Source organism: Cervus elaphus, chromosome 20 (assembly GCF_910594005.1).
Source record: "Cervus elaphus chromosome 20, mCerEla1.1, whole genome shotgun sequence".
In the NCBI taxonomy this organism is placed as follows: Eukaryota; Metazoa; Chordata; class Mammalia; order Artiodactyla; family Cervidae; genus Cervus; species Cervus elaphus.
Window position 1 is genome coordinate 91,221,579 of NC_057834.1, and position 26,697 is coordinate 91,248,275.

The 26,697-nt window shown below is 38.3% G+C and overlaps 1 protein-coding gene across 2 annotated transcripts; it reads right to left on the reverse strand.

Annotated features, from left to right (window-relative positions):
- Positions 1-509: 509 nt before the first annotated feature.
- On the reverse strand, positions 510-26,527 carry LHX8 (LIM homeobox 8). Of its 2 annotated transcripts, XM_043878182.1 has the most exons (10): positions 26,262-26,348; positions 26,015-26,076; positions 24,189-24,275; positions 23,672-23,833; positions 19,700-19,821; positions 17,350-17,570; positions 16,731-16,834; positions 12,015-12,110; positions 5,586-5,769; positions 510-1,227 (listed from the first exon to the last, which is right to left on the reverse strand). In XM_043878182.1, the coding sequence occupies exons 3-10, from the start codon at positions 24,261-24,263 to the stop codon at positions 1,151-1,153; spliced, it is 1,041 nt and encodes a 346-aa protein (XP_043734117.1). In that variant the 5' UTR covers positions 24,264-24,275; positions 26,015-26,076; positions 26,262-26,348; the 3' UTR covers positions 510-1,150. The 2 variants fall into 2 exon arrangements, with proteins under 2 accessions (XP_043734117.1, XP_043734116.1); XM_043878181.1 differs by lacking the exon at positions 26,015-26,076 and having other exon boundaries at positions 26,262-26,527.
- Positions 26,528-26,697: the final 170 nt, after the last annotated feature.

Sequence of the window (26,697 nt, forward strand, 5' to 3'; positions counted from 1 at the left end):
GGGTGGCACTACTTACTTTTGTAATTCCGAGACAAGTGTCCACTGCTACATAGGATAAAGTCCTGAGGTTTAGATTTCAGCTCTCAATCACAATCCCTAAAGAGGGTTCACTAGGAAGAAAAAGTAAAGAGTCTCTGCTCTAGAAGCATTGATCACAAACTCCAAATATTTCTTGTCCTCCTTTTTCAACCCTTAAGAAACACATTCTAACAGCCCACATTTCATTGCTGGCTTGGGACACCCCAAAAGGTCATTTTGAAAAGCACTCTGCCTTTTCTTTCACATTAATTTTATTAACTAGTTCAAAAGAGACAATTTGCCAAATGAAATATTTTCATGTGTTCTTTTCTTGAGTAAGAGCAATCATCTACAAATAAGTTTTCTATTAAAATGTACTCACGACAAAGCTCAAAACAAAATGACTTTTAAAATTAAAAGTTGTTATTATATGTGTAAGAGGCTAAAGTCAACTTACTGCTGAAAATACACACACAAAAAGGATAAATTGGTTGAAACTTTCACAAGAATGAAAAATGTTTAATAAACTTAGAATGGTGGGCTTATTAAACTATAGTGTTATTTACAGCCATAGTTCATCAACCACAAACACAATAATGTGTTTGCATGGCATGCTACAACAGAAGCTTTATTCAGTTCATTCAGAAAACATTGGCAAAATAAATTTCAATTGCAAATTCACAGATACAAGCTTCAAAGTATAAAGTTGTATATAACAAAAAATACAGGTAATATTTATAACAATAACTTACAGATACAAACTAATGATAAACTACAATTTCACAAAGGATTGTAAACATTTTGCACACTTGTCAGTCCTTTCTTTTAGGCAAAGTGCTCTTTTGATGACAAATAAATTAACAGATACACACTCGAGTGAACTATTTTCATACAATACAAAAAAAAGTTTTGATTTGTTTTCTTCTTGTAAACATAAGTTTTACAAAAAATGAAGAAATCAATAAAAGTGTCTTGCAGGCCAACTAGAGATACATACCTGGGCAGCAAAGTGATGTTGGAAATGCTTTGGGTGTTAAATAAAAAATTAACATTAATATATTTTCAATGGTATTTTATACATAACAAATGACAAGTTTATATCCTTAATCATTTCTATCCCTGAAAAAAGGAATTAAGTATGACTTATTGGCAGTTGTGTCATTGAATGGGGTAACAAGGGCTGGAGTCCAAGAGTTGTTGGTGAATGAGCTACAAAACAGAAAGAAATTTGTGGATCAGTTTTGTACGGTAAATAAAACTGACTTAAAAACAAACAAAAAACAATCCAAGGCAAAGTCCTCTCACTACTGATTATAGCTGAGGGCACCAAGCTATACTCATTCCACTAACTTCAGCAGAGCATTAACTTATTCAGCGTAGTGAGTATAGTATTATGAGAATCCAGGAATGGTTTACTCCAAAATCTTTATTTTGGGCCTCAAGCTTTTGCCACTTTAAAGTCCTCCATCCATACCCCATTCACTGCACTTTACCCTGCAGCCAGAACCACCACCTTCGTCTATAGAAATTTTGCTAAATTTTATACGAAGTTTCCTCTATAGGGTGACTCCTGCCCCAAATTCCCATTTATGAATGTTTAACTGCCTCTTTCCTAAACATACATGAAAACACATTTGACTCAGGCAACATGACAGTCATTCATGTGAACACACACAATTTTAATCCTAGCATAGGTAAATGGCAACAATGATACAGGCTTTGATTTTTACTTTAGCCAAACCTTAAAATGAACTTTGCACTCTCAGCAAAGACCATGCTGCTTCAAACCAAACGTCCTTCTAACAGCAACTAAGAAAGCTGGACAAAATTTTTAAAAAGCTGTTTGTAGGTATCTGAAAGATACTAAGGCAGTGAGAGTTCGCAAAGTCAAGCCCCAGAGAAGGAAGGAAATAAAATGAGGCTACTTATCCTTCACAAGTGTAATAACAATTTTAAAAGAAAATGAGGGTCTAGGAGGCTGAGAAGTTTAGCAGAGTTTTCAGGAGTTAGACTTTGGGTGGTGGGGAACAAATATGAAGGACCAGGTACCACCAAAGAGAAGCCCTCATTAAAAACAACAGACGCAAAACAAAACACAAGCTTTGGGGGGTATCCCAAAAGGCTACTGCCAAGAAGTGGTGACCCAGAAACATGCCAGCCTTTGTGAGAACTGATGTCTGATTGGATTAAGTTGCTCTTCCCCTGACCTAACTCCCTGCCAATGGCAAAACTAAATTCTCTCTGGTGGAAAATATCCCATCCAGAGCTTCAAATTATTTCCAGTTTTCATACCTCACACCTGAAGTGCAATAAAAAAGTAATAAGGCAAATAAGACATGACTTGACTAAAAACAAAGAGGAAAAAACAATAGAATAGATTGGCAAAATATCCTGATATTGGAGTTGTCAGGTATGAACTTTAAAATAACTATAATTAGTATAACAATTTTATTAAGGAATAAAGTGATAAGATAGATAATTCTGGTATAGAAATAAAAACTATATAAAAGAATGAAATGAAAATTCTAAAAACTGAAAACAATAACTGAAATTAAGACCTCAGCAAGTGAGTTTTACAGCATATACAGAGAGAGAATTAGTGAATTGGAATACAGGTCATAAGAAAATATCTAGTCCCGAACATGGAAGATCAAAAGGCTAGAAAATATGGACTTCAGTAATAACAGAAATAATATTTGAAGATACAGAAAGTTTGTATAAGCAAATACATCAAACTTTCATATTCAAGAAGCACATCTAGGCACATTCTATAAAACTTAAAACCAAGCACAAAGAGAAAAGCTGGGGGAAAAGGACATTCACTTTTAAAGGAGGAAGAATGAGACCAACAGCTGACTTCAACAATAAGCGGTATCAAGTCAATTAACTATATTCTAAATAACAGAGACAATGGAAGAACACTATTTTATTCATATTGTCAATGTGCTGAAAGAAAATAGCTGTGGAAATCAACCTAGATTTCCACATATAAAGGAAAAGCCATTTACAATTAACTACATCAAAACAAAAACCTATAAAAAAACCTAACAAAAGATGTGCAAGATTCCTAAACAGAAAACTCCAGAATATAAGAGAGCATTTGAAGGTGATCTAAACAAACAGAAAGACAGACTAGGATCATGGTTTGGAAGACAGTATTATTAAGATGATGGTTTCCTACAAACTGATTTAACAGATTATATCAAAATCTCAATTGTTTTCTCTTTTCTTGGTGGAAAAAATATGGGAACATAAAGGGTCAAGAATAAGCAATACAAACTTAAACAACAAAATAGGATAACATGTATTACTGGACATCAAGAATTATATATACAGCATTAGTAAAACAATTAGGTATTGATACAGAAATAAATAGACCAATAAAACAGAACAGTACATGCTAAGTCCCTTCAGTCACACCCAACTCTTTGTGACCCCATGGACAGTAGCCCTCTAGGCTCTCCTAAGGGTACAGAAATTGACATATAAATTATACAGACACTTGATTTATGACAAATGTAGCACAGAAAATCAGCTGGGAAATTGGTACTTTCATAAGCATAACAAAGACTTTGTCCTTATTTTACACTACATAGAAACTTCAATTCTAGATGGACTATAAATCTAAATGTCAAGGTAAAACATGGTTAGTGAAGTTTGCAGAAGATACCATAGGAGGAATATATGACAAAGGCCCATTTGGTCAAAGCTATGGTTTCTCCAGTCGTTATGTATGGATGTGAGAATTGGACCATAAAGAAAGCTAAGCACCAAAGGATTGATGCTTTCGAACTGTGGTGTTAGAGAAGACTCTTGAGAGTCCCTTGGACAGCAAGGAGATCAAACCAGTCAATCCTAAAGTAAATCAGTCCTAAATATTCATTAGAAGGACTGATGCTGAAGCTGAAGCTCCAATACTTCGGCTACCTGATGCAAAGAACTGACTCACTAGAAAAGACCCTGATGCAGGCAAAGATTGAAGGCAGGAAGAGAAGGGGATGACAGAGGATGAGATGGTTGGATGGCATCACTGACTCAATGGACATGAATTTGAGCAAGCTCTGGGAGTTGGTGATGGACAGGGAAACCTGGTGTGCTGCAGTCCATGAGGTCGCTAAGAGTCAGACACGACTGAGAAACTGAACTGAACTGATAGGAGGAATACTTTCATTATCTTTGAGTAGGAACAATTCCTTGAACAGGTCATAAAAAAAGCATTCCTCATGAAGGAAAAAAACTGATGAACTACATTAAAATTAGGAACTTGTGTTCCATAAAACATATCCTTAAGAGAATACATATAACCATGAAAAAACGTATTTATATGCAATACACAGCCAAAGTTAGCACAAATCAAGGAAAAACAAAACAGATAAGCCAATAGACCAACAAGCAAAAGACATGAACAGGTCCTTCACAAAAAAACAATATACAAACGCCCAAAGAAAAAATACTCAGGCTCATCAGTGATGAGGGAAAAGCAAATGGAAATAATGAGATAGCACTATACAACCACTAAGCTGGCTAAAGTAAGAGGTCACACTACATCAAGTGCTGGAGAGGATGTAGAGCACCTTGAACTCTCATGTTCTGCTGGTCAGAGTGCATATTGGTTCAACCAGTATCAGAAACTTTTTGGCAGAATCCACTAAGATTGAACATATGTGTAGCCAGGACCCTATACGCTACTCTTAGCATATATATACTAAATAAAACTGTGGATTAATGTGCACCAAAAGGCATGTACAATGAGGCCCACAGCATCATATATATAAAAGCCCAAACCGGAAATAAAATGAGTGCCTACCAACCCTAAGTGGATAATGGTATCCTACAGTGGAATTTTGTATAACAATGAAACAAATCACTGATTCTTGCAACAATACAAAGGAATCTCACAAACAGAGTTGAAAGAAGTGAGACACAGAATACATTCTGCAAGGTTTGATTTATATAAAGCTCAACAACAGGCAAAACCAGAACATGATTTTAGAAGTCAAGGCAGTGTTACTTTGGAGGAAGAGGATAATGACTGGGAGGGGTCATAAGAGAAGCTTCTGAGGTGCTAATTATATCCTACTACTTCCTCTGGGTAGTATTTACATAGATATGTTGATTTTATTAATTCATCAAGTTGAATACTTATGTGTGTACTTTTCTCTATGTAGGTTTTGCTTCAATAAAAAAGTTTTCTTTAACAAAATTCAGTAAACCTCAATCTAAAAATCTGAGGGTGAATACTGTCTCTGACCATAGGAAAATAAGTTATTCAAATGTTTATCAGGTCAAAACAAAAAGAATGTTTTTTCTAAGTAAAAATCAAGCATTATCTATGAGTCATTATGAATATCTGTATTTTAGCTGTAAAGTGAGTGCGATGCATGCCCCTTAAAAGGCTGCCACAAAAGTAAGAAGGTTGGATAGTTCTTCCTACTGCATCCCTCTCCCACAGTATTTTTCAGCTACTACTGAGGTAATATTGCAAAGTGTGAATCCTATTAACAATATAATACTAGAAGGTATGAGTGATGGCTTGAAAGGCAGCTGTTAAATGTTAGGATACCTACCATCCATATAACTATGCAGTGCAGTCAGCATCGTCCCATCTTGGGGCACGTAGGCGGAGTAAGCCATTTCTTCTAACATGGGTGGAGACAGTCTGGAGGGCGGCACCGCTGTGACTGGGGCAGAGGAGGAGTGGTTAGGGCTGACATGCTTCTTGTGGCGAGCTCTACAGTTCTGAAACCATACCTGAGAGAGGAGAGAAGCAACAGGAGCTACGTCACGTCGCAGCTGATAAAACACCAGTTCAATACAACAAAGGATGCAACTCTACCATATCAGCACAGCATAAATCTAAAGCAGCTTTCTTTAAAAAAGAGTTCTGTAGACACAAGAGAAATCATTTTGCACGGTTATCAACAGTCATTTTCTTTGCCCAAATAATAATTATCTGATGATTTAACTTAAAACTGGTTCTATAATAAGCCAGCATCTTCCAAAATAAAAACAGGGGAGGGGATTCAAAATTCCAGAAAAGTTTCCTTGGTTCTCCTACTGACATTTGGGACAAAAAGAAAAACCCTTTCATCAGAAATTTTTTTTAAAAAAATACACTACTCACTGTATTCTCAGACACCTGCTAGACTTATTTGAAATCCATTTTCAAATGATTAAAATCCCCACTGAGAATTTAAGGCTTTCTACAAACCTCTTGATTCAGTTATTCCAGTCTCTTGGTAACCTGCTGAGCTCAATTTCTCTTAGCAAATACAGAGGCTATTCTCTAAGAAGCAGGTTAAAGTCAGGCTTACAGTAGGAAATAACTAGCAATATTTAAGTAGAATAAAATACAAACACATCCACTGGTGAAACAGTTCACCAGATGTAAAGAGCTAACCACCGTGTTGTCCACTCCATCACAGAAATAAAGGAAGCAAGTTCTGGGTTAAGCAGAATTTCATATGCAGGTCAGGGTGAACAAGTCTAGACCACCCAGGATGCTTCCAGTAACTAAGCTACCTGCTTGTGAACTTCCTGCACTTAGATAAAACCTGCCTACAGAGTGTTCCTCTATTAAAATATTACAGCATTTATTTGCTATCACTCCAAACAACTCTGTCGTAAGAAGAGAGAGACACAGTGGAGGGATAGAAACTTTATAAGGAAATTAGGATAAGAACATTTGGGGATCAAGGGAGAAGGTCAGGGGCATAAGTCTCTGCCCAGGACTGGCAGGCAGTTAGTTGACGGCTCAAGGGAATCAGGGCTGAAAAATGTGGAACAGAGGGCTGAACAAAAAAAAAAGATTTATTAAAAAGTTGGCCTGACTTCAAAAGGCATACCTTGTTATCCTCGGGACTCATAAACAGAGGTATAAACTCAAGGGGTTAAAACCAAAGGAAAAGAAGTCTGAGCAGGTGGCTGAGGGGCAGCATCTAAGGAGTATTTCGGGAACAAGCTTAGGCATGTATCAAGGAAAATGATGTAGTCACAGCCTTATCACCCCTGTTCTGGAGCACTAGCGTGACTCAGGCATCCATACAGAGACTTCATCCCAAGTCTTCAGTCCACAGTTCCCTTTACAGGCTCCTGAACAAAAGGAGCCACTGCCGTCACCCAGCCAGCCAAGAAGACACACTCACACATTCTCCAACTTTTAACCGGGGACAGCTGCCACCTGCCTCTTCCCCTGACGCTGCCCAGAGGACAGGCACCCCAGAGGGCTACATTAACCCAAAACACATGGCACTACGATTCCCAGGGTTTCTTCAAGGTATATCATGTCTCCAATAAATTAGATATTAGATGGAAAATATGCAGTTTCTTTAAAAAAATTCAGACTCTGGAAATAAATATGAAGCCAGCCTGATGTTAACAGTAGAATAACTACCTTAATGTAATTCGAATACCTCCTAGAAAAAAATCATCAGGCAATTAAGCAAAGAGAGGTTTGAAAACACAAAGTGTCATGTAACTTGCACATTTAAACAAAGCTTAAGATTTCAGGCATCAGAAAACTTCTGACATGAGGACTATCTAGCTTGAGGAACAAAATACAAGTCCTTTTGATTGTCCTTACTGACTTAAAATCTCCTCTTGCTTTGCAAACCTCTTACAGAGTTAAAATTTCTTCTAAGTAACATATTTTTCAAAAATCGGAGTTGTAAATTGTAAAATACATAAGCTGAAAGCAGGCCACATAGACATTCTGTAAAAGAAAAGACTAGTGCATTAGATCAATCTCTTAGAAAACCCAAAGGGCCAAATAAAAGAATTTAATGTATGAAAAAGATGTAATTTTAAATGACTGGGAAATTAGAGCTGGCATAGAATTGATTAGAGAAAGCTAACTAATCATTTAGGGGGAAAAAAAGAAAAATCTCAACTTTACAACATGTAACCAAAAGTCCATTACAAATAAATAAGGGTTTAGATATAAATAACTGGGACCATGAATGTTTATTGAAACAAAAGCCAATGTTGATATATTTCTCTAGGTGAAGCAAGAAAAAGGCCAAAGCTATCAGGAAAAAAATATGAAGAGATTTGAATACAAAACAATGTAAAATTTCTATGTGGAAAAAATAAATGAAAAGGCAATTGAACTACAAAAGCTTAATATGATAAACAATAAAAATCAGTAAGATAAAGAGAAAAGAAATAACCCAATATAAAAAATCAGCTAAAAAATACATTTTTAATCACAATATAAGTAAACATATTAAGGTTTATTGATAATAAAAGAAAGATAAATAAAAGCAATGATATTTTCTTACTGGCAATTGGAAAGGATGTAAAAGAATAATAGTTTATAGGATTTATCCACATTGAGGAAAGATAAATTTCGTAGGTAGATTCTGGGAGAATAAATTGATTATGAACTTTCTGCAAGGTGAATTTTATACTATCAGTCAAAGGCTCTTATAATCTTTTTATCTTTTGATTCAATCATCTCACTTCTAGAAATTTATCCTATAGACACCAATGAACAAATGCACAAAGTATATACACAATGTTCTTCATTGTAGTATTTTTATGATGTAAAAAATTTCCAAATTAAATAAATTATATAGCAATACAAAGGATGTATATTTTAATATGGAAAGAGAACTCCAAGCACACTGGGTGAAATAGCAATGTTTTATCATGTTTCTGTAAGATATACAATTCATAATTCAACTTTGTGAAAGGATATGTGAGCAGTGATTATATCTGGATGTACAGTGTTAAAAATAACATTACCCATCTCTGTTCTGTGATTTCAGCTCAGTGATGATCTGCTCTGTTACAATGTCTCACTATGCAGACTTTCAGGGCTTCCCTGGAGAAGGTTCAGATGGTTAAGAATCTGCCTGCAATGCAGGAGATCCAGGTTTGTTACCTGGATTGGGAAGATCCCCTGGAGAAGGAAATAGTTACCCACTCCAGTATTCTTGCCTGGAGAACTCCACGGACAGAAGAACCTGGCAGGGTACAGCTCACGGTGTCTTAAAGAGCCACACATGTCTGAGCGACTAACAATTTTCACTTTCATGCAGACTTTAGCTAGTAAAGGTGAGACCTGAACTTATATCCTGTATAGGACCAGTATTTCCACCTAATATTTGGGTAACCTAGTTTGCATATAAGAATCAAGGCCTACTAAATCTCTTTTCTTTAACATTTCTAATGTGTACTCAATGCTAGGAGTAGCTGGGCAAAGAGGTTCTGACTACTATTTGAGTTCACAGTAATTAATCCTTCAAAAATACTGTGAAGGACTATATATTTGAGTTGTTAGTACGCCTTTGCCATCTTATCAAAATATTTAAATTTAACTCTTATATATTAAAAGCCACCACCCAACAATATATTCTCCAAGTTCTAGGGCTTGCAATGTAGTTAACTTGCTCATAATACTGGTGACCTAAATACCTGGAAATTATATGAGAGATGTCTGTCTGGGGTTCTTACTTCTTCAAACAATAAAGAAAGCTCTCAGAAAATCCTCCATTTTCCTTTGCTTCCAACTTCAAAATAGTCTAAAACATAATAACCATGAATCAGTTAGCTATAGCAATCACTGTCACTGGATGTATAGAGTCTTAGATTACGAGGACCCTCTCAGACCGTTGAGTTGGACCTACCTCAACAAAGGAAGTTTCACTTCCAGGTAAAGGAAACTCACCACCTCAATGGTGTGTGCTAAGTTGCTCAGTCACGCCTGACTCTATGTGACTCCATGGACTGTAGCCTGCCAGGCTCCTCTGTCCACAGGATTCTCCAGGCAAGAATACTGGAGTGGGTTGCCATGCCTCCTTTAGGGGATCTTCCTGACCCAGGGATTGAACCCATGTCTCCAGCACGGGCAGGCAGTTTCTTTATCAGTAGTGCTCAATGGTAGCCGATGCCAATTTTGTAGACTTACATACTGAGAAAATTCTTCACTGTGAGTGAAATCTGTTTTTCTCCTACATTCCCTAGCAGAGACACGATCCTGCCGTGATTCATAACCATTTAAAGACACCTCTGTTTATACTCTTCCTTCCCTTACCATCTCTGGTTCTTTTCTCCAGATAAATATCCCTGTTGCTGTTAATAACAGCACATGATTTCCAGACTTTCATGACCTTAATCTTCCTCTAAAGGGAGCACTCTTTTCACATTGGTTCCTTGTTAGCCCCTTTCTAGCATCTGGCACTCTGAGACAAACACAATGCCCTGGAGATCTGAAAGTACTGAGTTCATGGGACTTGCCTCCTCAGACAGCCTCATTACACTGCACTTAACCAAATCCACTGCAAATCTAGGTCTTCAGAGAAGCTGAGGTATCGTCAGGTCTCTCCCACTGACTCCTTGGAATAAATGATCTTTTAATTATGAAATACTTCAGGCTTACTAGAAATAAACTGAAGAATAAACACTTGTTTACCCACCAGCCAATTTAAGAAATAAAACATTATAGTGCAGTGTTAGACTTAACTGTTTCCCCCTACTGAACTTCATTTTCATCTTGATAGTCAGTCACTTGCATCATTTCTCCGTTATACCTTTTTAACCTTAAATATTATCTAAAATTGTTTTCCATTTCCCTAATCTAAGGGAAATATAAGATCCTGACACAGTTGACCACCTCCATCTTGAATCCACCTCAGCCCTTGGGCCTCCATGATGCTTCTACACTAGACTCATTCCTTGGTTCTGGCTGTGATGGTCCAGTTCAAACAGCTCGCTCCATAAAGTTCATTCTTTAGCTTTTACTGTCCACAATCTCTCTGTAAAGGATCTAATTTCATGAATCTTGTTCATCCTTTGTAAAAGTTGCTCAGTTGTGTCCGACTCTTTGTGATCCCATGGACTGTAGGCTGCCAGGCTCTGTCCATGGAATTTTCCAGGCCAGAATACTGGAGTGGGTAGCCATTCCCTTTTCCAGGGGATCTTCCCAACCCAGGCATCGAACCCAGGTCTCCTGCACTGCAGGCGGATTCTTTACTTTCTGAGCCATCAGGGAAGTGTATCCATGGAAATGGTGTTTCATCCTTTAAAATATCAGTTTACATGCTCAACTGCCACCATCATTGCCTGATAATCAGAGCTGGAAAGGAATTCATCTCCCTCCCAACTGCTGAACCCACATTTTAAACAACCTTTAATATTCCTGTCAGTAACACCATTTCCATGGATACTTTGACTTCAAATATAAGTCATCTTTGATGTCTCTCTGCTTCACCATTACAGTGTCCAGGTCTTTTTCCTTGTCTCTCTTGCATCCAGTGCCTGCCATTAGTGTTCAGTCGATAAAATGCTTCAGAATGAATTTGAGACCACCAAAGTCTCTTTTTGAAAAATCATTATTTTGCTGGGCATCACACCTAATCTGTCAATCTCCATGTAGCCTCTCCCAACTCTAAGTCTTCCTATGTACTGTTTCCAGTCCTTTATTCCTAAAAATACATATCATGGTTTTCTCCTGCTCAGAAGCAAACTTGATATTCACAGGCCTCTCCAAGTTCAGCTCAAAAAATTCTATTTCCCACAATTTGCAAACAGAAATTTTATCTTCCAACAAATTTGCTCTAACTTATCCTTCCCTACTTTTGTTTACATCATTCCTTCTACCTGGATCTTTAATAAAGGTCATCAACACTGCCCACCCCCTGCACACATCCACATCCACAATCATAGAAAAGTAGAAACAATTCTGGCTTCAGAAGCAGATCCAGCTTCAAACCATAGTTGTCTTTTCAGCCTTAGGATCTTAGGCTTGCTCTGAGCAATGAATGAAGTAACTTCTGCAAAGAGCTGTCTAACAAATGGTAGCCTAGATCAAGCAGGCTAATTAATTATCAGGCTTTTTAAAAAACTGATTTAGAATGTGAAGAGATCTAAAATGAGAAGCTAATGCTTTGACATTTCTACACACACACACACACACACACATACACAGAATGTGCACTTATAAAAACCTAGAATAGAAGTTTTAGTATCTCTTGATTAACCTTTAAAATAGTCACCTGTATCACACGTCTGCTCAAGCCTGTCCTTTCTGCCAGTTTCTGGAGAGTCTGTGCATCTGGGTTGTTGTCCTGAGCAAACTGTGCTTGCATAACCTGTTTTTTTAAAAAATGTAGGTAGTAAATAGTAAATAGCTAAAAATAAGAAGCTCAATCTTCTGAATTTTGATGACAGGAGAGATAAGGCATGCACAAGAAAATAGAGTACTTGTATTTTACTACTTGAAAATCAATACAGAGAAGTGTATATCAATGAAAAGAATGCATATTATGTAAAAAAGATGCACAAGTTGCTATGCTGAAATCTTTAAAAAAAATCAATTTCAACATAAAAACTTGTCTCTCAACTATGCTGTTAAAAATAAGCTCACCTTTTCTTCCATTCTTACAACCCACAAAAAACGCATAATAGTATAAGTCCATTTACTATTTTTCCATTTTGTTAAAAATTACTAGCGTTAAACAATTTTTAAAAATATAAAAATCATATCTTTGACCTCTACTCAACTAAACAGGTTCAAGGCTCCTACATCAATTTGTCTTAGTATGAAAATAGTAGACAGTGCAACAGATTGCACTCCACTTAATTGCAATGACTCCATCATTCATTATTTCGACACTTGTTCTATGCAAAGGAACATCTGGGACCTTAAAAGAGAGACACTCATCAGTCTATTGCATAAGAATTTCCTGAGATCTAAACATTCATAGATTGAAAAGCTCCCAGGTGATTCTGATGTGAACCTTTGGATTGGAACCTGGCCTCAGCTTCCTGGGAGAAAAATATATGCATGCCAATAATTAACAACAATACAAGCTAAAGTGAGATGCATGGAGTGAAGGAGGAGGAGGAAGAGGAGTTCCAGAATAAAAGCACAGCAAAGGGCTTTGGATTCCTTCAGAAAAGGAAGTAATGGGAATCAAGCAAGATATTTGAATTTTATTACTTAAAAGTCAATAGAGGGAAGTATAAAATATAAAGAAAATATTATAAGAATGAGAGAGTGGAGCCTAGCATCCAAATGATTGTGCATGTCCTGGGCGTGGGATGGGGGAAATCTACCTAACCTAAAGTCCTGCTGACCCTGACACCATTTGCAACAGTCAAGATTAACTGCATCCTCTACTATGTTCCTCAAATAATACCATCTTCTGCCACTGCACCTGTCACCAGGTAGCTAGCTAATTTGCTAGCAAGTCGAACTCTTCATAGGAGAAAGTGAGTTTCTGGAGGGCAAAGGGAATGTCTTATCCATTATATCTGGAGATAATGTCCAGATTAACTGAGTGAACCTCCACAATGTGCAGAAAATCTGAAGATAGTGTGGAGAAAAAGACCAATGTTGTCCTGGGAAACCTTATGAGGTTTAAAAATTATGTATTTTTTTTCAGTTAAGTTCTCACTGATAGGGACTCTTCCAGAATAAGGCATTCCTGGATTCCAGGCCAATATACTTGTCCCCATAGTTGCTGTAAACTAGCACTTGTACTTTTGCTTTTTAAAATGGGCAGAAACAGCCTAAAAGTTTATTATCATGCCCAGTTCGCTTCATTCTTCCTCTCCTACTCCAAATTTAATTAGTAATTAAAGTTAAAGTAATAATTTAATGTTACTTTAATATCTTCATATGCAAATAGTTGTGCTTATATGTAGTTGAGCATGTAAGATCCCAAAGAGAAAAAAAGAATGAACAAATTAATGTCTTTGTTTTTTTAATTTTTCAAGGAGGAAAGCTGAACAGATATTCATTTGTAATGCCATAATGGATAATTTATAAAACAAAAAACATATGCCCTTCACAAATGCATTTCAAATTCACAAGTTTAATAATGGAACCAAATTACATTTACTAAAGCAATTTCTCATTAAGGAATAAAGGAAAACTTAAATCAACACTGATGGTTTAAAACTGGAACATGCTATCGGAAAAGTAAGATGTATTCATCAGTGTTCAGTCTCACAAAAGAATCCTTTTAATTTTGACTTGGTTTCATTGCTCTCCAGTCACTAAGGATGCCAAAAATCTACCCTATTCCTCTTCTGAGCTATTTAAAATGGTCAAGGATCTAGCCTCTGTAGACACATCATTTTAAAGCCAGCAAGTCTACCAAAAATGTCGAGTCTGCATAGTAGCAGCTGACCAACTTAATCTGAAAGTAGATTAAAGGAGGTGCTAACCCTGGCGTGTTTAACATGAATAATCATTGAGCAAGTACTTCCAACTACAATAAGCAAACTATAATATTGGCAGGAACTTTTACAATACACTTTATACAAATGAGACAATATTTGAAATAGTTTTGCCAACACAGAATAGTCTATTTTGTAAGTGTTAAGCTTTTTTTTCTTCTCATAATTTTCTAAAGAATTTGGGAAGTTTGTTCCTCATACTTTAACTCTTCTAAATCCAAACAAGGTAGATACTGTATGAATAGTCTTGACTTACTGATCACCTATATTTTATTGTTTTGCTAAATTTAAGCACTACTTAAATAATTAGTTTTCTGAAGAGTAGGACAACTTAACAATAAGGTACATGGCCTGATTTTTAAAGCTTCTAGTAAAGTATAATGATTCAACTTATTCTAGATACCTAAGCAACAAGGAACACTCGAAGACAAGATTATGCCTCATTGTTTCAGTCATTCCTGGCATAGACAGATGCTAATAAACACTGAATAAATGAGAACATGCTTAGAAAGAATATAATTTCTGCTTTCACTTTTAAAAACCTATGATTTTGGTATAAATTTTTAAAAACTCATGATTCAGATCACATTTTCATATAATAATGCATGGCTTAAGTAGTTTTTATGCACATTTGCAATTTAAAACTATAAAGCCATCTTCAAGATTCAGAATCTCACTCTTGTTTTAGCTGCCACAGCCGTTAAATGGAGTCTTGGTAAGGCACAGTTCTACTCATGGTCTCCTGGGAGGCCAAGGAAAATTAAAAGACCAGAAGTTTGGGAAGTAGGGTCCAAATCTCTTTGCCAATTCCTTGGTTGTCTGCCTTGGGGGAGTCCCTGCAGTTTTTGGATGAATTGTAAGAGATGAAAGAAGAAATTACAGGAAGTTATCTGGCATAGGACTTGGTAAACAAAGACCTCCACAGATATTATTCCCTTTCTATTTAATTAGTATCTATACTTTCCAGATGAGATTGTACATATCTACCTAAAAGTTGCTTCAAATTTTCAGTTACCCTTTTACTAATAAATTTTTCTATCGAACTGAAGTTATCAGTCTTATGACTATTAAAATTATGGCCAGTCTTTCACAGAAACAGCCCACTTTATACACAGAACATATTTATATTAGAGATTATATTTTAAGTCAGACACCTTTTAGCTACTGGGTATTTTGCTACCAGGTCTCCCGCAGGTACACGTATCCCCTAACCTGGGGCTTTACGTGATTTTCATGCTAACCAAATGAGGCACCCAGAAAAACAAACTTCAAACAGATATTTCTTTCAGCTGCCTTACCTTCCATTTTCTACTTACTATGTAGTCGATGCCTGAAGTAAGGAATCAAAAATTATTTTCTGGAATTTATTTTAAGAATGAATCTAGACTTTAAAGCTAGATTGCTTTCTCAGTGACATTAAGGTCCTTTGCGATATTTATGTCATATCAAGGCTTCTTTCTTAATCATTGTCAAAACAAATATTCTCTCTTTTACTGCATTCATCTTAAATACTGACAAGTATTAGAATACTATCAGTGATTTTTCAAAAAATTACCTTCACTCACTTATTAACATTGTATAAATATCTTCTAAAGTCTGAGCTAAGACGGATACTATGTGTAAAGCACCTAGCCATACATACATGGTAGGTGCTCAATAAATGTTACCTCACCTTAACATAAAGCAAACGCTTCACACTAATCTTTTAGAAAATGATTTCTCTGAAAAAAAAAAAAATGCCAGAAATAATCACTGTGTGTACAGACTTAAATATAAAGCAAAGAGTAATTATTTCATTATTTTCCTGACTATAAAAACAGAAGTTATGACAATTATATTTAGGGCAACTAAGTTGAAAATAATCCCTCCATTTTCAGGGAACATAATCAAACTTTAGCATCAAATTATAGAATTATCCCTCTACCCCCTTTAAAAACAAGGAAAGGTCTACTTGATTGCAGTCAATCAGTAGATTTCTATTTATGGTAAGGCATTTTCAATTCCTTCCTACTCAGAAAATGTACAATCTTGTCTATTAAAAGACTCAATGCAGTTTGTTAAAAAGATGAACACATCAGAGTCCCACAGACGCACATACTGAATATCTCTTTCTGTTAAGTGTCCCAAAATGTTCTGTCTTCTATTAAAATTACATGTAGTAACATAAATACCTGTGTTAAAGTAATTTTTTTAGGAAGTCAGGACAGAGCAACATTTTGTTTGCACCTTGATGTTAATGTTAACAGACATCAGGGAGACAAACTTGCAGGACAAGTTCACATCATACCACGACTCTTGGAATATTGACAAACAATATTTAGGGCAATGTTTTTTACACTCAACAAGTCAGTTTGCACAAAAAGCACAGACTAACCTTTTTGAAAAAATAAAAATGTCTTAAGACAGCATAGACATTGCTTTTTGTTTGGCTTTTGTTAGTTTCAGTATTTTTTTTTTAATAGGGGTTTTTTCTTTTTTTTTGGTGGAAAGGGGCTTCAAAAACTCAAATTCATTGTCATGTCTACCTGGAGCTGATCTGCTGTAAAGCTGGTCCGAGCTCTTTTTGCTGGTTTTGGATGATTAACATCTTGCTCTGTAAGGAGGGCGCCTTCAACACTAATCCCATTACCTGCATTTAAAAAACACACCAAATGTGTTGGTAACTCAAATGGGAGCAGTCATACAATAATAGGTTTCTTGTATCTCTTGGCTTGGTATGAAACTGTATACATCTTCTAGTTTGCCAAATCCCTTAAGATTTAGAAAACACTAGAAACATAATGTAGAAACAACATTTCATTTGTAGGCTTATATATTTAGTCAAAAGTGCACCAAGTTGGAAGTGCACATCTAAGGCTCATCCTTAAAAAGGCAAACACAAGGAAACAACTGGTTACGAAAAGCAAAACAGAACCCTAAACTCAAGGCTGCTTCCTGAGAATATGGCACAAGGCAAATACATATGCCATGGCTTTTCTTATAAATAAACAGATGGAGACCATCACTAACAGTAGAGGGCTTAATGAGTTTCACCACAATTACTCTGCACAAAATGATGCTTTAAGACGACCTTAGGAAAAAATCATTTTTATCCCTGTGTTCACTGTCCCAAAAGATTCAAAAGTATTTTAAGTATATATTTACCATTTTCCACTTCTCTTTTTAAATTATCCAGCATGCAGTCATAATGCACTCTGCAGAGGACTTTCTCTTCCACTAAAGCAAACTCCTCTCCCGTGGAAAGTTGTCTTTTGCAAGAAAAGCAGGCAAAGCATGCCAAATGATAGACATTCCCCTTGGCCCTCCGGACCCAGTCAGTAGAATGGATATGCCTCCCACAGCGAGAGCAGCGAGTTCCATACCTTCTACATAAATGGGGGGGGGGGGGTGCGGAGGGTGAAGAGTTAATGCTTGGTGAGACATTCATCAGTCTAGGATTAAACTAACACATTATATTACTCACTGGATTAACTCAAGTATTTAAATCTTTTTAAAATGAAACAGGAATCAATTATTTTTTAAAAGTCAATATGGTAAGCAGCAGCAAGACTTGAGATGGGATCATAATTCAAACCTGTTTATAAAACAAAAACTTCTCATTGTTATTCTAAAGGAGGATAACATTTTTTCTTTTAAAATAAATGAAATATGAGTTTCAATATCCTTCTTGTAACAAATATCAGGACATTTATAAATTATCTAGAGACTCAACATAACACACACACACACACACACTCCAGACTGAAAAAACTAAAAGTACAAAGCCATACCATTGAAGATATAAATAATGATGTCTTAAAGCCAAGTTGAGACAATTAGAAAATGCTTTAAAATTTCTTAAAAAGTTAAAACATTTAAAATAGATATTATCAAAGAATGAATAGAACAGAAATTGTTCACTCTGGTGCGTGAGGAAGGAAAACTCAGAAATGCTTCCTTTGGTAAACAAGCTCTTGCATTACCATCCACAAGAGGAGGAGAAATATTACCTAAAACTTTTAGACACATTTCTGGACATTAAATGCACGTTAATCTTAACAAAATGCCACACGTAAAGATTTCTTTTTTCTCTCAGACCTGGTGACACTCTGTCATATCTCCCACCACAACTGCAGTCATAGCCTGGCATATCCACATTAAACTAGAAAAGTGTATGTGTCTGTGTCTAGTCATTAACATATCTCGCCTGGCATATCCACATTAAACTAGAAAAGTGTATGTGTCTGTGTCTAGTCATTAACATATATTTAGAGGTATTGCTAGTTTTTAAGTTAATCTGAATCATAAAAATCAATTTTTGAATATAGTAAATTACAAGGTATTAAAAAAATCCTGAAGAACTAGACTTGTAAAAAGTCTCTGAAAACAAACATTTCAAGCAGCTTTATAAACTACAAAAAAAAAAAAAAATTAAGATTAGCATACCCTATGTGAAAGAGGAGGCAAATTGCTACTGTTTTTGAGGAAATAGAAAGTAAACCTGATGAGAAATATATGATTTGGGTAATTATAAAATCCTATGATTTTATAAAATAAAGGACTCTGGGTTTCGTGAAGTGCTTTAACTTGCCTAGCAATTTTATTCAAATCAATCACTAAACTCTTAAATCAGTTTTTGAAATTGAGTATAAACAACATAATTAGTATTACAAACTTCATTATGTAGTATTAACTTCCCAATTTCACAATGAACATTCTTCTTCCTTTGAAAATACAAATAAAGGAAAAAGGTGATAATTTTAAAAAGTCATGCTTAAGGATGACTTCAATTTTGAGATAGCTATCCATTAAGAATTGAGTTCTATCCTTGAGGAAATTTTCCATTTAAATGATTATACAGAGACCAGGCAGAGAAAATGTTACATTTAATACCCTAGGCAAATATAATTGCACAAAATAAATATCAAAGAACAGACAAAAGAAACAGAATTTTTAGGCAGGTTATGTAATTAGACTTGGTGCAGTTCTGATACTGGAATGGTCAATTCTTCTGAATAATATGGTTTATCACAGTTTTCAAACTGCTGGCATTTTATAGGTACATTACAGGGGGTCATCCTATAATAAACTGGTAAAAGCTCCACAACACTTTGATTTTTTTCCCCCTATAATTACTTCATTTTGTCTTAGTACTCTGCCTGAACAAAGAGCACTGCTATAATAAGTCACCTTATATTTCATACTTTATCTCCCTGCACAGCAAAGAAGCTTCCCTGTTCATAATACCTAAAACTTTCATTTGCCAAGGTAGAAAAAATTATTCAAAGTTAATTTTTATATACTGGGTTCCTAAAACATATACATATGCTAATTTTGTTTTAATCCAATTTACCTCGAAAATATGAAGCATTCTCATTTCGAAATCTGTTGTACAAGAAAAAGTGGGCTTCAGTAAATAAAACTGGACTAGAAAGCCTATTTATAAAATTCTCTTTGCGTAAAGAATGTCATGGTGGATCTACTTACTAAAAAAACAAAAGAAGCTTCAGTGTACCTGAAATAATCAAGCTTGCAGAAAATGTCTTTGTCTTTAATGTAACAGCTTGTGTGCCTTCCTAGGGAGGTCCTGCAGACGCTGCAGGACAGACACCGGACATGCCAGCACAGGTCGTTCACCTGCGAAGAAAGAGGGGCCAAGTGAGAAGCCATTCTAACACCACGCTTGAGAGTATCCTTCATTGGTTTTCTGTATCAGGCAATTTTAAAAGCTAGCCCCTTAATATTTTAAGACACGCTCTGAATGTTTCCATCTAAGAGGTATCATCTACATAAATACGATCTAGATCTACTGTCTTTTAGAGTTCAGCCAGAAAATTCACAACAGCATATTCTACACTTCCTGTTTATTTTTTTTAATATAATTTTGAAAAATTCAAGTTTTTTTTAATCAAACGTCCATTCTGCTTTTTTTTTTTTTAATCAACATCTATGAACATATGGAAAATTTTGGTCACTTTAAGTCCTACATATTGGTTTTATACTTTTTCCTTGACCAAGTTCTTCCCATCATAACACACTGCAACTAAAGAATTCAAGCCACATACCTTCTCAATCTACTTTTCAGCCAAATAATGATAAACTGTTCACTAGTTACAGTGAAAAAGAAAATGGACAAAAAGCTTTGTAAGATAAATACTTACCCTTGTAAAGAAGCCAGGCAATTCATTTCTCTAATAAAACAGACACTGTTAAGGTAGATTTAGATGTTGATATGGCAGGAGGCCTGGCTCCCACCTAACATTAAATTACCAAAACATAAAGCCCTGGTAACCCTACTTTAATGATCTGGTCATTAAAGGAAAAAGTAAATCTATTATTATAAGTGGTTCTAAAAAGGCACACTAAGTGTTGTTTGTCATTTATACTTAGTAAGACATTTTATTTTATAAAATGCTTTAATAAATCATAGCACTTTACATTGTAAATAGGGGCATGAAATACTGTCAGATCAGTGGACAAATCACACAAACCCTCACCGTAAACTGTTGCCATCATACTATAAGCTGCATACCTTTAGCTTTAGCCTTCAGGAATGAAGATGTGTACTGAACTGAATTTACCTATAATGCAAGCTCCTAAAGTTTGCCCTTGTTAAATGGGCACAAGAACTTGATTTAGCTTAATTAAATTTCATTTAAAAGAACAGCAATAATGCAAAAACAGCAGTTACATTGTACAAATGGATTTAATACCTAATATAGGAATTAGGAAATTGGAAAAAATGGGAAAACTTGAAACATAGCTTTTGCTACACTATTTCATAATAAAGACTATCTTGTCCAATGATTCTATCATGTTAGCACTACTGTTCAACTTGCTTTACTGTGACATGAAATATAAAAGGTACTGTGAAGCTGAAGAAGAAAGTTTCACTGGCTTCTAATTAGTTATGTGCCTCTTTCCAAAGCACTGATGATTTTAGTGAAATTTTAAGTTTTGGTTTTTCTATAAAAGAACATGCTCACCACACAAGGAAATAGGGAAAATAGCAGGAAAAAAAATCTGAGGGAACCAAAATTTTAAAAATTAACAATGGTGATCACTGTCCTGGATATAGAGATGCATTTTCCATTTTTTTTCCCCCTCCAATGGGTCCAATTAAATTAAAGTTGAAAAGTACAGGCTTCCATTAGTATTCTACTGTTTAAGGCCTTCTGCATTTTGATCTTATCCAGGCTCTTTTTTCTTTTTTTTTAAAGCCACGATAGATGCAGTCTTCAGGGCAGAGTCATGGTCATTCTCCAGTTCCCTAAAGCCAGATGTAATTCCTGGTCTGCCACCTTTCCTCAAAGTTTACTAAAAAAACAAAACAAAACAAAAACCTCCCTCATCTTCTTTTTCTTTTCCAGAGAGGAAAATAAGGTGAACAGAAAAAAATTCTGGAGACTATAAACCTTTCCTGATAGCTAGCATTCATCCAATCTCTGTATGTATACATATATAGGATCAATCCAGAAAAAAAATCACTCAAACGACAGGGCACTGAAGTGTCACATGGGGCAATAGACGCATCTAACTCCTCTCACATTTTTGTTCTAACTCCATTTTACTTGCCTCACGATACGGTGTTTTTCTATATTAAACAGTTACATCCTCAAATATTCTATTTAACAACTATTTTTTCACCAGTGACTTGAACTGAATTCAAACTTATTTGGAAGAATATGAACTCAAAATGGTGGTGGTGAGGGAGTTGAGAACTCAAAAGAGTTTTTCTATAATCATAAAGTGTCAAACTTTTGTTAGTTTCCTATATGATAGGAAGACAGTTTTCTTGCACGTCTACTAATATGTACTTAAGCCTACTTTCTTGTATGTATACTAAAGGGTAAACTAAGACTATGTAGAAGACTTCATTGAGAGGACTCCAGTCCTATTACAAAGGAAAGCTTTAAAAAAAACTCATTTAGATAATTTAGATTGTTTTATACAAATATATATCTGATGTATAAACATATGTTAACAAATAAAAGATGAACGCTAGAAACAATTATCTATTTCAGAGGCTATGTTAAAAGTCATTTTAAGCTTTTTTCCTTTTCCTTTCTAATATGAAGTGGATCCATTACACATCCATTCAGAAATATTCTGAAAGATACAGCTAATTCCTGAGAGGGCTCAAGAAAGGAAGCAGCTAGTTTTGATTCAAAAGATGGTTTTGAAATATTCAAAGAGGTTCAGGTCTAGAAACACTGAAATGGGAATCTTAAGAATGCAGATTTAAAGAGAAAGCCATGCTAACTTGCCAGGCTTAAAAATCAACCACTAATTAAGTAACTTAGTTACTTTTCAAACAGTTTTCACCAAAATGCCTTTTGGTACTTTATCTTAGTTATATCTACAGGGTATCATTCCAACTTCCCAGATGAAGCAGCTTTGTATGCTGAGGCAGAAATTTAAAGAAATTCACAAACTTGCTTTTTGAATTCATATTCTACATAATGAATTCTTTTGAGAAACTAGGTGGGGGATGGTGGTGGTGGGGAGAATAGAAAGTGAACTGGTTGCTACTAATTTAGTGTAGGAGAGATCATTATTTTAAATAGTGGTTTTAAAAAACTATTGAAGTTGAAATTCCATGATATTAGGATTAAAACACAGGGGACTATGATCCTTCATGCAATGACATGGATAACTGGCCTGCCAGAATTTGTACTCCGAAACTCCCCCACAATATCTTGAGAGAAGTAAAACAAATTAAGACAGACAGTCAACTCTCAAACCACCACTTGAAGCACTTCATCCTAGGCATTTTTCTTTCTTTTTGTTTTGTCTAACTTCACATCAATTTCCACTGCCCTCCTAGGCACTGGAGACGACGTTAAAAAAAAAAAAAAAAATCACTGGGTGGCCCTGAAGTATTAAACCTTAGTAAGAGGAGGAAGATATTGAAAATGGTTTTTATTTAAATGGTAGTATGAATTTTATTTTGGAAAAGCCTCAGGTTGGTGTAAATAAACATAAGACTATAAAAAAATATCTGTCTAGAAAAGACTCTTTAAGGCACTTCACAGTGGTTCTCAGCAAAGGAGACACTGAAAAGGGAAAATCGGTCAACATACACAAACGTGGAACCCTCAGAAGCAGGCAAACGCCTGGGCGTTACTGTGGGTTACAACCCGAGGCACGGTAAAAACAATTAGGTAGGACCCACTTTCCAGAATAGGTAAGGATTTCCCCACTTCCGTTCCTCTACAAGTAGGTGGCTGACTCCAGTACATTCACCCGGGTATCGGCACCCCGAGACCACACACACAAGCAGTTTTGCAACAACATGGGGTATTCTAAGATTTCTTCTCCCACTTTTCTCACCTTATGAGTTGCTCTTGACTGGGCGGTTGTGCTAAGAAAGCCTACAACCTCGAGCGAGAACTTGAGTGGAAAAGAAGGGGAAAATAAACTTCTCTCCTTCCCCAGAGCTCCCCGGGGAACCGCGCTCGCCTTGGGCCTCGCGGCTCCGCCCTACCTTGAGAAGGTACTTGTCCACGATCTCCAGGCCGCAGCTGCTGCAAACACACTTGCCAGGAGGGCAGACGGAGCCCGAGGCCATGGACCGGGGCGAGGACGACGGGGACAGCGGGGCCGAGGAGGAGCACGAGTCCTCGTCCCCCACTCCCTCGGGGCTCACCTGCAGGAAGCCACGAGGCGCGGTCTCAGGCGGTTCTAGACCCCTCCTCCTCTCCCCATCCCTCAGACCCGCGGGGGCTCCCTCACCGCCTCCCCTCCCTTCCCCCAAGCCACCCCCAGCTCCTGATGTCCCGCTCCTCGCCCTCCCCGGGGCCCAAGCTCCCACGGCGCAGTCGCCGGGGCTGCAGACCCCGGACCTCAAAGTCCTGGGGAGCCTGGCGGCTCTGCCCAGCCCGCCCCAGATCCCTCCCCCTCCACCGGCTCCTCAAGTTGAGCCCGGGAAGGAACTCTGGGACAGCAGCCCTCCGTTCTGGGCCGCCGCTCCACGGCCAGCACCCCGGGCCCTACCCACTCACCAGCCCCTCTTCCCCGGCGCCTTTCCGAGTCCTCCCAGCCGCCAGGGCTGCAGGCCGCCCGCACTCCTCCGACATGAGACCCTGGCACTGAGGAGGTGAGAGCCGGGAAGTGGGGAGGAACAGAGACGAGAAGTTCAGAGTCGGCACGTGCAGCCCGGAGCTTCAGCTTCTCGGCACGCGGGACGAACTAATGAAGGCCCCGGCGCGCCGGGCCGCGCAGGCAGCCGTCTGGGCGCCTGGGCCCGCGCGCTGCGGGCGAGCGGACGGCGGCGCAGCCCTAGCGCGCTGCGAGGCGGCCACGGGAGCTCCCGGGGGCTCGCCCGGCGCGCCGCCGCGCTCTCCGGGCTACGGGTCCCCAGCGCTCACCGGAGCACGCCGGTTCCCCGCCCCCCTGCCAGGGGTAACGAGTTAATAACAATCATCCCCGCACAAAGCATTTTCTTTCTAGACGTCAATCACTGCGGAGCGGGGATCACTGGGCTAAAGGGGGTGCATGGGGGGGGTGGGGTGGAGTAGGAGAGAAGAAAAGAGGATTTGAGGAGGGGGTGGGGGTAGAAACTTGATTTCTTTAATAGCCTCAATTAAAAGAGAGAGACATATATATTTTTAAATGGGAGCTTTTTGAGTTGGATAGCCCGAAAGGTGAAGAGGTTTAATAGGATACTTGAAAGCTAATTACAGCGGGATTTAAGAAGCCTGGTGTTTGTTCCGATGACAATTTGAATGAAAATGCTTCAGATTAAACCGAGCCAGCAGCTCTTTCGTAAACTTACAGCAATTAGAGCTGCGAGTGATTTATACTCGTTTCTTTAAGGTGTAAATTGCCACTTATTGCTCGGTAAGTCAACATTTGAGTTACCAAAGGATTATTTTTAACCAGCGCAAAAAGCGGGTCGAATAATGGAAAATATCCAGCTGAATTTAATTTGTGTCATTAAAAAAACAACTCACACAACCTCGGTCAAAATGTTTTAAAGCAACAACGCGCATTACTCAAGTGTTTCCAAGCCTTTGCAGGAGTTTTGTTCTTAAACGAAAACGCAGCCGCTCTGGGCTTTTTCTGCCTTCGTTTACGGAAACGCTAGCTTGGGGGGGCGGGGGGGGTGGTGTCACGGAACTCGAACTGCCCACACTTCTGTAGTTCTCTCCTCGCCTCCCTCTTCCCTCTGACAGCATCCAGCGAGATGCTGTCCGAACCCCTGAGTCCCCCCAACCCCACCCCCGGGCTCTCTGCCGGGACCCAGCGCCGCAGCACGGAGGCCGCATCCTCGCAGACACAGAGCTTAGGCAGGAGCTCCCGGAGTTCCCGTGCGTTCCCCGCAAGCATTCGGGCGAAGACAAAGTCAGTGGCGCCCAGTGCGGGGCCGCGGAGGCGCTCAAACAGGCTGCAGATGATTTTCAAACCTAAAACGCGACCGACCCCGCGTTTGTGAGTCAACGCTCCTGCCTCCAGAGCGAGGTGAGAGTTTGTCAGTTCCCCGCTATCTGCTCTAGGAACGGTGCGACTCGAGAGCCCTAGGGTTTGTTTCTTTCGATTTTTTTTTTTTTTTTCTTAAGTAAAATGGCCCTCAAGCCCTCCCTGCGATCCCAAAGGTCTTCCTGGAGCTCCGTCTGCTTTTGTTTCGCTGTGCGACCGCGGCAGCGAGGATCGCCCTGCGGCCGGAGGAGCTCCTTAGGGCGGGCAAGCGTCCGCCGGCTGCCGGACGGAGAAGCCTCGCCTCGGCTCCGTCCCTCCCCACGTACCCCCGCCCCCAGCCGCCCGAACCTCCCGACTCACTCTCCCGACCTCCCGATCGCCGCTGCAAACACACAAAAGCACGACTCACATCGCCTTAGGCTCGAGGCTTCGTCTCCCAAATTACGGTCTCCATGCCTCAGGTTAAGTGAGCTTGTGGGGAGGGGAGGCAATGATTACTGCCTAAAGCCACTACGTAATAATAATAAAAAAAAAATTGCCGGGTTTGAAGATGAAACTGTTACAGGTAATGTCTGAACCTCGTTTAGGAGCCCAAACAGCTCGCGTTTCAAGGAAATTGAGATTCAGCTGGTCTGGCCGGGCGTCGGGTCGCTCACCTTCTCAAGGGGAACTGCCAGCTCCGGCACGTCCTTTTCTTCTAGTTTACACACAAACATCTGATCGCTTTTCCAATACATGGCACTGCTAGGGCTGCTTATCACATACCAACTCCAGAGGGTCAGAGGCTGTCGGTGTCTGTCGATCTGGCCCCCCTCCCCCGCCCCAGCGCATTAATGAAAGCTGACACGCCAACAAGGGTAGGAAGGCTGCAAGTCTTCGTCCAAAGAGGCCGCTGTGACCGTAACCACTCCGATGGACTGTTCCTAAGACTCTTTCCCCAACTTCATTGAGCTCTGCCCCTCTAGGAAAAGGGGGAAAAAAAGTTTTGTTTTCCAGAGGGTGGAACCTTACATGGAGGGAGGGAAGAGGGTGTGGGGTGAAAGTCTTTTCCAGGAGGAATAGCCTCACCTCCTTCAGGAACACCCGCCTTCC

Excerpts from the sequence above, each read along its gene's own strand:
- LHX8 (XM_043878181.1), bottom strand. The coding sequence starts at position 26,342 with ATGTATTGGAAAAGCGATCAGATGTTTGTGTGTAAACTAGAAGAAAAG. Across the intron at positions 17,571-19,699 it reads TGCAAGCTTGATTATTTCAG|AAGGTATGGAACTCGCTGCT; the intron begins GTACACTGAAGC and ends CCATTTATGTAG. Across the intron at positions 12,111-16,730 it reads TTACAGCAGATCAGCTCCAG|GTTATGCAAGCACAGTTTGC; the intron begins GTAGACATGACA and ends TTAAAAAAACAG.